Source organism: Moschus berezovskii, chromosome 6 (genome assembly GCF_049115385.1).
Source record: "Moschus berezovskii isolate FMDL1 chromosome 6, NW_MosBer_1.0, whole genome shotgun sequence".
Lineage (NCBI taxonomy): Eukaryota > Metazoa > Chordata > Mammalia > Artiodactyla > Moschidae > Moschus > Moschus berezovskii.
The window spans coordinates 107983520-107996904 of record NC_142465.1 but is presented as its reverse complement, the minus strand read 5'-3'; the positions used below and the strand labels follow the sequence as shown (position 1 = coordinate 107996904).

The window sequence follows — 13385 nt, the reverse complement described above, 5'->3', positions numbered from 1 at the left end:
CCCTTCTTCCTGGCCCCATCACCCCCAGCCTGCAAACAGCAAAGACTCATCCTCCATGGCATGGATCTGTTCTGTACCCCAAGTTCCCCCTAAGTGGGCCCTACAGCCAGTTCCATCTCCAGGGGCTGATGCCGGGCCCTGTCACACAGTCAGGAGTCCCCAAAGGCCTAAGGGGAAGGGGGTGCCAACTGCCCACCTGTCAAAGACCAGGCTTATCAGCCCCTGACTACCACCTCATGCCTATATCTGCACTGAAAGGCACAGCGGGCGTGGGGCAGGACCCCAACTTGGGGTCCAGGTGTGGCCCTGCCCTTGGAAGTCAGGGGGAGGGCAAGTAGCCCCCAAACCTCCATTAAAACCCTTAATCAGGGACTTCCCTGGTGGTCCAGTGGCTAAAACTCCACTCTCCCAGTGCAGGGGGCCCAGGTTCCATTCCTGGTCAGGGAACTAGATTCTGCATGCCACAACTGAGACCCAGCACCGCCAAATAAATCAATATTTTTAAAAATAAAACAAACAACAGAGTTGGGAGGGCTTCCGGATTGGTGAGCTATCTACACTCAGGAGGTGGTGACCCCTGTTCCACGGGGAAAGAAGTTCCTGGGCTCTGGACCCTTTCAGAGCTTGCCCTGTGTACCTCTTCATCTGGCGTTTGTATCCTTCATATTTTTTTTGTAATAAACCAGTAACAGAAAGTGTAGTGTTTGCCCAAGTTCTGTGAGCCATTCTAGCAGTTACCATGGCTGGCATCATACGTAGGGGCACTTGGTTGCAGACCTTCGCCTCCGGGGTCTGCACTAACCACGGGTAGTCAGGCTCAGAAATGCAGTGAAGTGTAGGGCACCCAGGTGGTGTCCATTAAGTCAGAGAATTGGCTGTTGTGGGGAAAACACAAACGCATGGTGCCAGAACTGTGAGTAGAAACAGGTCATGACTTCCCACTGCACTGCCCCCCAAGAAGGGCACAAATAAGGGGTCACTGTTTGTGGAAGTCAGAGCATAAGGGGCAAGGGTGGGCAAGCGTCACCCCGGCTGATTGCAGCCAAGCTGGAATTCCAAATCCACAGGTGTCACGAGAAAGCCTTTTTTAAAAAGATACTTGTTTATTGGGCTTCATCGAATCTTAGCTGCAATGCGTGGCCTTAATTGCTCCACGGCATGTGGGATCTTACTTCCTCGACCAGGGATTAAACACACATCCCCTGCATTGCAAGGCAGATTCCTAGTCACTGGACTGCCAAAGAAGTCCCGAGAAAGCCTTTTTGAAAGGGATTTTTCAGATGCTGTCATCATTCTATAAAGTGACACAGTCCTGTGTATCACAGGTCTTGACCCCGTCCCAGGGAAATGGGTGGGAATGCTTCCCCCAGCCTCTCTCTGTTTTCTCAAGAGCACTCTTATCTGAGTAAAAAATTGGACTTGCCTTATCTCTGACAATGCCCAGGAAAAGAAGGGTCAATGAGAGAATCCGCAAACATTCAAAAGCAAAACCTTGGGGCCTGAATCTACTCCTCCGATCTGATTTCCTGCTCTGACCTCCCCTGATGGGCGTCCTGAAGTTTCCTGGGAATCAGAAGTCTGAATATTGTATTTAGCTTATCTCCTTGGTACAACTGAGGGATGGAGCTGCCACACAGGAAACCCAGGAACACAGCTGTGCTGGAGAGCCGGAGGAGGAGCCAAAAGGTTGGGCTGCACAGTGACACTCACCCAAGCCCTGCCCACAGGTTCCCGAGAAGACTAAGTTCTGCCAAGAGCACGCCCAAAACATTCCCAGCCACTTGCCACCTGGTCAACAAAAGGCAGCCGGACATGCCACTGGCCACCACTGGACACAGCAAGTAGGCAATAAAGGTTTGGGTTGTCTCCTGCAACTTCCAATTAGCTTGATTTCATGGGGATCCTGGACACGTGTGTGTGTGTGTGTGTGTGTGTGTGTGTGTGTATGTTAGTCACTCAGTCATGTCTGACTCTTTGAGACCCCATGGACTATAGGCTACCAGGCTCCTCTGTCCATGGAATTCTCCAGGCAAGAATACTGGAGTAGGTTGCCATTCTCTTCTCCAGGGGATCCCAATCCAAGGATTGAACCCGGATCTCCTGCACTGCAGGCAAATTCATACTGTTTGAGCCACTGGGGAAGTCAACCCACATGGCAGGTATAAAATAGAGGTCAGGCAGTTGTGAGTTTGAGTCTGTGAGTTGTGAGTTTGTCTCTTATAGCAGCTGTGTGACTCTGGGTGAGTTACTTGACCTCTCTGAACCTGTTTCCTCTTTTGTAAAATCAGAATCAATTGCACCTGCCTCATAACGAATAGAAAACATCATGTAACTGACCAAAAAGGGAGATGCATCAGGAGAAGAACCAGGGTCACCGTGGGGGGACAGCTGGAGGGGAGGAGGCAGAGGAAGATCTGAGCAGACAAAATTTGCCATAGATGGAGTTGGGGCTAAACAGAGGAGAAAGTAAAAGGCAGAGATTGTATTGAAACTTTTCCTAAATGGATTTTCCAGGGTAGAGACAGGGTAGGAGAAATCACTGAGTGGCCTGGTTTTTCTAGCTCTTGTGCCGCTGTGCTCAGTCGCTCGAACATGTCTGACTCTTTGCGACCCCATGGACTAGCCCACCAGGCTCCTCTGTCCATAGGATTCTCCAGGCAAGAATACTGGAGTAGGTTGCCATTTCCTCTTCCAAGGGATCTTCCCAACCCAGGGATCAAAGAAAAGTCTCCTGTGGCTCCTGAATTGCAGGCAGATTCTTTGCCACTGAGACACCTGGGAAGCCCTTGGATCCTGCCAAGATCTTTGGCTCAAGCATTCTGGAAAATTCCAGAAATTTCTCACTTCAACTTTAAAGAATTATCGAGCCCTTCTTCCTCTTAATTTTCCAAGGAATCTGCGTCATCTTTGTTTAGTCATCCATGACCTTGCAGGTTTCACAGCTCACGCAACCGTAATCCTCTGAGCAAACAGGTGACAGGAAACAGGGTGAAAGCTTTGCCCAGCTGCAGCCTCTCGTTTCACTGCGGGGTGCCTCCCTTGGCTGGCCGGAAAGAAACAGTTTAGCACAGCTGGTTCTGCAGCTGTGAATGGCGTTGCATCCAGCTTGCATGTCCAGGTGAGGAGAGTCTGCCTGACTACGTGGTCCTCCCCGTCTGGTAAGGGAGACTGCACCTCTCCACTGGGAGGAGGGCAGTGGGTGTGCGGGAAGCCCCCTACCTGGACAGTCCTCGTTACTGCAGACCCACTGGCTGTGTCGGCAGATGCTGGTGGAGAGAGAAGCACGGGTTACAGGTGGGTCTGCAGAGGCAGGCATCCATGAACGGATTTGGAGAGGGCACCGCCACCCCACAGCCCCCAAGGAGGGGTATGGGAACAGAAAGACACCCAAATCAGAGGGGGCTCAGGAGGAGAAGGCGCACCTGATGGGGCTTCAGCACAGAGGAATCGTGGAGACAATGCCGAGGAAAGGGAGCAAACCCTGACCGCCAGAGAGACAGAGAGGGAAACCAAGGGAGTCCATCCAGGCACGAAGCAGTTCAGTGTCCACCCTCTCAACAGGCACACACACAAACACACACATACACACACAAACACATACACAATATACACACACAATATACACATACACACACATATATACAAACACACATGCACACATACACATGCACATATACATACACACAAACACACACACACAAACACACCACACATACACAATACACATACACACACAAACACACACATACACAATATACACACACAATACACACATACACACACATATATACAAACACACATGCACACATACACATGCACATATACATACACACAAACACACACATACACACACACCACACACACACACACCACACACACACAATACACATACACACACACACACACCACACATACACACACACATACACACATGCACATATACATACACACAAACACACACATACACACACACCACACATACACACACCACACATGCACAAATACATACACACAAACACACACATACACACACACCACACACACACACACACCACACATACACAATACACATACACACATGCACATATACATACACACACACACATACACACACACCACACACACACACGCCACACATACACACACACATATACATACACACAAACACACACATACACACACACCACACACACACACACCACACATACACAATACACATACACACACAAACATGCATACACACACAAACACATACACAATATACACACACAATACACACATACACACACATATATACAAACACACATGCACACATACACATATACACACATACACAAACACACATGCACACATATACATACACACACACCACACATACACAATACACATACACACACAAACATGCACAGACACACACACCACACATACACATACACGCACATGCACACACACATACACAAACACATACACATATACATGCACACACATATACATACACATGCACACATACACAATACACACACATGCACACATACACAAACATACACATACATGATACACACATCACACATACACAATACACACATATACACACAAACATGTACAGACACGCACATGTACACACATACACACATATATACACACATACACATATAAACACACATATACCAAATTCACACACATACACACACATATTGCTGGTGGAAGACAGAAAGGGTGGACTCTGACAGGGTAACGCCCTGACCCGTGCTGGGCAGCCCTGGAGACTCCTGGAAGGCAGCCCAGGAGGGAAAGGCAGCCAGGGACAAGGTCTTGAGGTGTTCCCCTCCCTTGTGTGCAGGGGGGCACACCCAGAGGGGCTTCTGGAAGAAATGGCTTGAGAGAAGCAAAGGCAACAGGGAGAAAGAGTCGCTTATTAAAGCACGGCTGGGGGTGCGCTAGAGACGCTGTGTGCCTGTGAAGCGGCCTTCCCCCACTCCCCTCCTCCAGGCAGATCTGCATATAATCCTTGCCCCCCATCCTCAACCTCCATGGCCTTTCCCAAACCACCCCAGCCCAGGCCTGGTCCTGCTCCACCTGCCAGTGCCCCGAATGCCCCTGCAGGCCCAGCGGCCCCTCCCCAGTCCCTGGCAGCTCCCCAAACCTGCACTGCTCAGCCCCAGTTACCAGGTGTTGCAGTCTCGCGAGAGGGAGGCGCCTGGAGGGTATGGCTTTCCAGCATGCACACAGGGACACTCGGTTCTTTCCACACAGCGGCCTTCATCCAGGAGCTGTCCCTCTGGGTCAAGGGCATCAAGGCAAAGACTCAGCCTTGTCACCAGCAGGACTCATCTCGCAACCACAGAAGCCCCAGGATGGTCATCTGCTCAGGGCTTCTTGCAGAAAGCTCAAAGGACTCATTCTATGATGCTGATCTTTCAGTTTGCAAAGTGAGGGGGTGGGATGGGGGGGGGCTATTTATCTCCACTCTAGTGATGAAGCAATGGGGGAAAGAGTTTTGTTCAAGGACTTCCAGAGAGGAAGCCATGAGTCTAGGCTGAAGGCTTCTCCCAGAAAGCTCAAAGAATTTCTTTTCTGTCTATCTTGCACAGAGATGGGGAAAGATTGTCTGCATGTTCGCCTCGAAGACATGGAGGCAAATGTTTCATTCAAAGTCCTCCCGTAGGCAAGTCGAGAGTGGAAACACACAGGACTCACTCTCAGTAATTAACCAGGACTTTTCACCAAAGCTCACGAAGTCTCTGCTGGAAGAGACTCTTTTTCAGCTGAGCTCACATGACCAACCCAGGAGAAAGTTTAGACTGTCCTTCTCCCAGACCACTCCCTGACTTTTAACCAAAAACACTGCAGCTCAGATAGAGCCACGAGCCACCCTCTCCCCCAAACAAATTCACTGTTGGAGCCCAGACCACCCTACTCCCCAGACACACATGTGCTTTCGTGGATATGGTACAATAGGAAAACATAAATTAAAAATAAATGCCAGCAATGCTGGCCACTCTGTACAAAGACTTTAAAATAGTAAATAAAGGGCCTCTGAATTCGGCTATGGGGAATAAACACAAGCAGCCTTCATCTGGCTTCTCCGAGCCAAGGGCACTGGCGAGGTCTCAGGTTTGTAAATAAAGTAGGACGTCTGTTACCAGGGCAGCTGCAGCCATCCACACACTGCTCCTGACACACTTCGGTGATACTCAGGCTCCGGCAGGTCCTGTGGCATGGGGACACACACTCCTTGTACTCCATGCCCGCGGGGCAGTCTGGTCCTGAAATGGAAAACCCAGGAGTCTCCCTGGAGCCGGTCCCCTACAGGCAGCATCTCACAGGCCACGAGGTGCTCAGAGCCCTTGAGGCCCCTTTGTCTGGCCCCTCTGTCTTCAGGATCCCAGGGGCCATCTCCACTTCAGTGGCACCCCAGTGGTCAATGTCACTTCCCAGGCGATCCGCTGACCACTCCTGCCCTGAAGGGGCATCTTCCACCTTGTGGGGCCTGGTTAAGACTCAGCAGGGTCACCTGGCACCACCATGCTCCCCCTCAGACACCTGATCCCCACGAACAACTGGCCACTTGTTTGCTTCTCTGCTCTGTTCTTTTCACCTAAACCCCTCTCCAGGGGATGCCAAATGCCCCCAGGCTGAAAATGCAAGGCCCCTAAGGCCACACAAGCTGGAAATGGTGTCTTCCAGCTCATCCCTTCTCTGAGGGCTCCTCTTCCTCAAGAACTTGGGCTTGGGATTTCCCTGGTGTCCAGTGGGTAGGGCTTCGCCTTCCAATGCAGGGGGTGTAGGTTTGATCCCTGGTCAGGGAGCTAAGATTTCACATGGCCAAAATAAAATAAAATAAAACAGAAGGAATATTGTAACAAATTCAATAAAGACTTTTAAAATGGTCCACATCAAACAATTTTTTTAAAAAAGAAAGATATTGGGCTCAATCAGACACCCCACACAGAAATGGGCACACAGCATCTTCCGGGCTAGGGGATGGTCATTCCTATCTATGTCCACTGAGTGGCAGGACAGCCCTCAGAGCTCATCACCTAAGCCTCTGTTCCCACTGGACCCAGCCCTTCATGGATAAGGACGGCTTTCCTTTCTCTCTCTCCTGGCCGCTGACCGATGCTCAGACGGAAGAACCAGAAGGACGGAGCACCCCAAACCGCCTGTCCTCCAAGATATCTTGGTCATCTGCCCCTCCTACCTTCAAAGACCTGAAAAGACAGCCACTCCCCCTTCCAGAGGCACCCAGCTGTCAACAACCACCCTTCTCACACCCCCACAGCAAAAATGAAAAGCTCTAATTTAGAAGCTGAAAACACACACACACACACACACACACACACACACACACGGAAAGGCGTGTGTGTGTGGTGTAAACATTCGGGCTGCCTGCCCTGCACCATCAGCCAGTGTGATCTACGGGAAGCCTGCGCGGGGGGGGGGGGGGCAGGGCGGGGGAAGGAGGAGGAGGTTGCCTGCAAGTGACTGCAGCAGCTTCTAGTTCTTCGATAATTTGGGAGTGGTGACAATCACGATGACTAGGGACCCAGTGAGATTAGACGACTGGGTGCGGGGGAGGGATGGAGAGTACCGGCCAGAGGAGAGAAGGGAGGCGATGACAGGCAGGGACTTGAGAAAAGCCTGCCAGGATGCCGAGATCACCGCCCTGCTCCCGGTCAGTTTCAGACTTGAACGGATGAGACCCCCGGCAGAGCTGGTGAACAGCTTTTGAGCCCAGAGATGGATTTTTCTCACGAGGAAGTGGGGAGCCCGGGCATGACAACAGAGGCAGGAGAAGCGATATGGGGACTTTGCCAGGGGGACCTTTCAAGCCTCCTTGAAGCCGTTAGGGAGGGGACTGGCTCTGTGAGCAGGGGACAGGGGGCAGGAGCCGCGCGGGCCCCGGTCAGCACTGGCTAGTTGGGGTGGGACACCCAGGACCGGCCCCGCCCACCCCGGCGGGAGGTGGGGTCCCGCGCAGACTCACTGCAGGAGCTGTGGTCCGCCCAGCCGTACAGCAGCATCCCCTGCTGGGCGCAGGCGCGGGCGTACTCCAGGAGCACCGGGCAAGGGCACCGCAGCCCCGGGGCGCATGCGCACAGCATCCGCTCACACAGGGCCACGAAAGGCTCGGGGTCCACCAGGGCGTGGCAGCGGGCGAACACCGAGGCCGTCTTCAGAAGCTGGCACTGCTCCCACAGGCCCTGCGGGAAGGAGAGGCCACCTCAGAAGTCTGCCACCCACATGGCCGGGTGTCCCCTGAGCTCGGGCCTTGGAGACCCGCCACGCCCAGAAACCGAAGACCCCTCTCTAACACCCAGGAGGTGCTTGTCCACGTCTATCAGACGAAACAGTCCAGCAGTTCGCGGAATTCTGTCGGACCCCTGTTTGGTGGGGCGCCCCGAGGCCAGGGCAACCTTGTGGACTGAGCCCTGGAAATGCAGATGCCAGGGGCCTGGCCTGCAGGGGCAGACAGTGTCCTCTGAAGGGCAAGGGTAAAGAGATGCTGTGAGTGAAAGGAGCTGAACTTGCAGTTCTTGTGGAAATCCACCCTAGGCTGTGAGGATCCGAGTGAGGAAGGCCAGGCATCTGATGCGCACCCACCTGGTTACCTCCCCTCCCTGAGCCTGGTTCCTCCATCAGAGATGAGGTTTACAAAGCAGACCCTCCAGGCTTCATCCCCAGAGACTTAAACTCCATGTGTCAGGGATGAAGCTGAGCAAACATTTCCAAGATGGTTCCTGGGATGGACCAGACTGGACCAGTTCCCATCAGCAAAAACATGCCAGGACTCTACAGGGTGTCCCAGGGGTGCTGCCAGGTTAGGGATGTTCTTAGGTTTTATCACTTTGTTGACAACCTAAACCCCATAACACAAGCAGGTTTGGAGTTGTTCTCACTAATGACTCTGGACACGTTAGTATAAACACCCGTCCCTGTGAGTTGTATCTGTGAGCATCTTCACATTCTGCATTTTGGTAATTTTTCTTAATAACATGCGTGCCGAGTCTCTTCGGTCATGTCTGACTCTGTGCGACCCTGTGGACTCCAGCGTGCCAGGCTCCACTGTCCGTGGGATTCTCCAGGGAAGAATACTGGAGTGGGTTGCCATTTCCTCCTCCAGGGGATCTTCCCGACCCAGGGATCAAACCCACGCCTCTTAGGTCTACCTGCTTTGGCAAGCAGGTTCTTTACCACTAGTGCCATATCAGAGATGTTAAATCGTGAAAAAAAATACGTTGGTAATTTTCCAACTCATGTTTTTGTTTTTCACCATTTAACATTTCTGAAATCAGAGCACACCTTAAAATCAATATCGCACTTTGTCTTCAATCTGACATGAGGCAATACTGTTGCTGTAACTGATGCCCACTGGTACACGATATCCTTCCTGCACAGGCATGTGCTCAGAGTGAAGGGAAGCCAGATGTTGGTGGAAGGACGTCAGCTAAAATGAAGGAAGTACAAGAAGAGCGAGCTGAGTCCTGGAGGGTCAATCGGAGCAAATCAGCATTCATAAAGGGGACGGTGAAAAAGAGCAAACAAGTGACCAATTTCAGGAGAGAGAACTCCAATCTGCTCTTAAGTGTACAAGGTCGATCAGAACAAGGCTGGTTCTGATCAAGGAGCTAGCCCCGTGGTCTCTAGAGGAATAGAAATCTGATCCAGTGCTTCTTACCACCTGGGAAAGCCACCTGGGGGAAGCCCCAGGGTCATGCAGTGGTCCTGGGGAAACGTGTGTCCTGTCCACAGTGCCCTGCCGTTGCCTGACTTGCCATCAGAACCAGGGCCTTGATCGCCACAGGCCCCTGGGAGGACCCAGGGAGCTCCAGGGCCAGCTGGCCCAAGCAGTTGGGCATAACTGGTTCCCTCTGCACCTGAGAAAAGCAGCAGTCACATGGACTGCTAAATTGCAAAGCTGCAGCAGGCAGGCTTGTGCAAGGACGATTAGCAGCTCTGCAAGCTGAGAGCTGTGGCTGAGAACAGCCTCCCTCCCTCCATGACCCTACCCTCCTGAGCTCTCCCCCGCACCCTCACATGGCAGAGAAAAAGCAGAGGCTTAAGTCCAGCTTTGCCCCAGTCTGGTGATGGGGACGGGGACAAAGCTCATTCTTCCATGGAAAAGGCATCCTGGAGTAAAACGGGGCACTAACTGCAGACACCGCCTCACAGGTGGACACGGGGAGCACGCGGCTGATGGACAAAGATGGCCGCCTTGGGCCTGTGTTGCTGAGGTGATGACATGCGCCTTTCCTTTACCGGCTGAGTGCTTCACAGGGGGGAAACAGGTTTCTGAAGACAACACCAGCAAGAGCCCTGCCCTGGATCTGGGATGACATCACAGCCCCGGGCCCAGCTTCTGCCTCTTCCCTGTGCTGGCTGTGTGACCCTAGCTGCCTACCTAACCCCACCTCCTCTGTGGAGGTGATAACAACAGTGCCTATTTGAAAAGACTATGTCAAACTATGACTTGGATGGTGAAAAGACATAAGTCAGAGCTATGTTTTTTCCAGTAGTCATGTACGGATGTAAGAGTTGGACCATACAGAAGGCTGAGCGCTAAGGAACTGATGCTTTTGAACTGTGGTGTTGAAGAAGACTCTTGAGAGTCCCTTGGACAGCAAGGAGATCAAACTAGTCCATCCTAAAGGAAATCAATCCTGAATATTCACTGGAAGGAGTGATGCTAAAGCTGAAGCTCCAATACTTTAGCCACCTGATATGAAGAGCTGACTCATTAGAAAGACCCTGATGCTGGACGGGATTGAAGGCATGAGGAGAAGGGGGTGACAAAGGATGAGATGGTTGGATGGCATCACCAACTCAATGGAAAAACTCTGGGAGATTGTCCCAGAGTGGAGGACAGGGGAGTCTGACGTGCTACAGTCCGTGGGGTCACAAAGAGTTGGACGTGACTTAGCGACTGAACGACAATCTGAAAGGATGAAAGTGAAGTGAAGACTGGATGGAATAATGCACGCCAGAGGCTTAGCCTTAGAAATGGTGACCCCGTTTCACCATCATCATTGTCACTGACAATGATATCCTGGCCACCAGAGAGAGCCCTTCCACTGTCCTTACTGCCATCAGGCATCTCTTCAGAATAATGAACAGGTCACTAGCAGGACGGAGGACATCTTTGTCCCTTTTCCCATCTCCATCTGCCTGGGTTGTACAGGGGTGAATGGTTGCCAGGGCAACACTATCAATTCACTAGTATCTTGGGGGTTCTCTGGTCTAGAGAGGGCTGCTGTGATTGATCTTTCATTTGGGACAGTCACAGTCCTCCAGAACAAAGTGGGTGTCTTTCCAGTGGGGGGTGGCTGGGGGAAGACCCCACTCTTCTTTCTAGTAGACAGATCTAAGAATCTCCATCATCACTGGCACCTGAGACTCAGGGAAGGAGGCTGAGGCTTGTGTCTGATTCTCTCCATCCTGTCCCACTGCTTGGCCCATCAGAAATGCCACTCAGGATCTTCCCTGCTGGTCCAGGGGTTAAGACTTTGCCTTCCATGGCAGGGGGTGCTGCGGGTTCCATCCCTGGTTGGGGAACTAAGTTCCTCTAAGCCTCACAGCCAAAACACCAAAACATAAAACAAGCAGTCAGTTCAGTTCAGTCACTCAGTCGTGTCCGATTCTTTGCAACCCCATGAACTGCAGCACACCAGGCTTCCCTGTCCATCACCAACTCCCGGAGTTCACCCAAACCCATGCCCATTGAGTCAGTGATGCCATCCAACCATCTCATCCTCTGTCATCCCCTTCTCTTCCTGCCCTCAATCTTTCCCAGCACCAGGGTCTTTTCAAATGAGTCATCAGTTCTTCGCATCAATTGGCCAAAAGTATTAGAGTTTCAGCTTCACCATCAGTCCTTCCAATGAATATTCAGGACTGATCTCCTTTAGGATGGACTGGTTGGATCTTCTTGCAGTCCAATAGACTCTCAAGAGTCTTCTCCAACACCACAGTTCAAAAGCATCAATTCTTCGGCGCTCAGCTTTCTTTATAGTCCAACTCTCATATCCATACATGACCACTGGAAAAAACATAGCCTTGACTACATGGACCTTTGTTGACAAAGTAACATCTCTGCTTTTTAATATTCTGTCTAGGTTGGTCAAAACTTTCCTTCCAAGGAGTAAGCGTCTTTTAATTTCAATATTGTGACAAATTCAATAAAGACTTTTTAAAAAAACAATGTGCTATGCTTTAGTCGCTCAGTTGTGTCTCTTTGTGAGCCCATGGACTGTAGCCTGCCAGGCTCCTCTGTCCATGAGGATACAACAGGCAAGAACACCGGGGTGGGTTGCCATGCGCTCCTCCAGGTGATCTTCCCCACCCAGGGATCAAACCCAGGTCTCTCGCATTACAAGTGGATCCTTTACTGTACAAGCCACCATAGAAGCTCTTTAAAAAAGGGTTCACATCCAAAAAAAAAAAAAAAACATGTGGAGGAGGTTACTGGTCTCTTACAGGGCAGTTGAGGGCACCCTTGGGGTAAGGACAGGAGCTTGGGTACTTGCCTACCTCTTGCCACACACATAGTTTGGAACCAGAGGAAAAAAAACCCAAAGGCAATTCCATGGGATTTTCTAGTGGTTGCTCCCATTGCCTGGGCTGTAGGACAGTGGCTTCGAGCAGTCCCTGCACCACATGACCAGCTCCCAGACACAGGAACCAGGCACTTGGCAGACATAGAACCAGTCAGAGGAAGAGAGAAACCCATAAGTCCAGGCGTCCCCTCCCCCTTTCAGAGCCCAGGGTTGGGGAGCAGGGTCCAACATGGCTCATCTCCAGCTGGCCCACCTTCATCCCTGCTTGAAGGAAAAGTGGGAACAGTACTCCAGCACATTTCCTGGGAGGTCCCTGGAGGTAGTAAATGGTTTTCAGAAAGCCTTAGCAAGAAGGGTGGGTTCAGATCATTTGCCTGCAGGAGGGAGTGGATTTCTGCAGACATGGCCATCTCCCTTAGAACAGTTCCTGAGGCCTCGACCATCTGCATCTAAAACCAGCCTAGGCTTTCTTTATCAGAGAAAAGGAAAAAGCTCTCCTCTGGTCAGCCCTGGCCTGAGCTTGGTCACGAGAGTGACCACAGTGTGAAGGTCAGGGAGGATTTCCAGATGCCTGCCAGTCTTTAAAGCCCAGGTGGCCTTATCCCACCACAGTAGCACAGTGGCACACCTGGCCTGCCATCTGCTCCTCCCAGGATCCCCTGATCCATCACCCCCATCCTGATTCATCCCAGGGCACTCCATCCACTGTAGGGTTTCGTGAGCAGGCCCAGGTTTTCATGCCTATTACCACATGCCCTCATGGAATCCAAGGTATGCGTGATGTAAGTGTGCTTTGCCTGTCTCCTTGTCCATGGGAGCTGGACATAGTCA

General features: G+C 51.6%; 1 protein-coding gene across 1 annotated transcript in view; it reads right to left on the bottom strand.

Moving 5' to 3' along the window:
• VWF (von Willebrand factor) overlaps positions 1 to 13385 on the bottom strand; it is a 124839-nt gene that overhangs the window by 84471 nt on the left and 26983 nt on the right. Inside the window, exons 7-10 of the mRNA XM_055394198.2 lie at positions 7988 to 8204; positions 6144 to 6266; positions 5167 to 5278; positions 3220 to 3266 (exon numbers count right to left, since the gene is read on the bottom strand). Of these exons, the coding sequence (XP_055250173.2) occupies positions 3220 to 3266; positions 5167 to 5278; positions 6144 to 6266; positions 7988 to 8204 (499 nt within the window). The remainder of the gene's footprint in view (positions 1 to 3219; positions 3267 to 5166; positions 5279 to 6143; positions 6267 to 7987; positions 8205 to 13385) is intronic.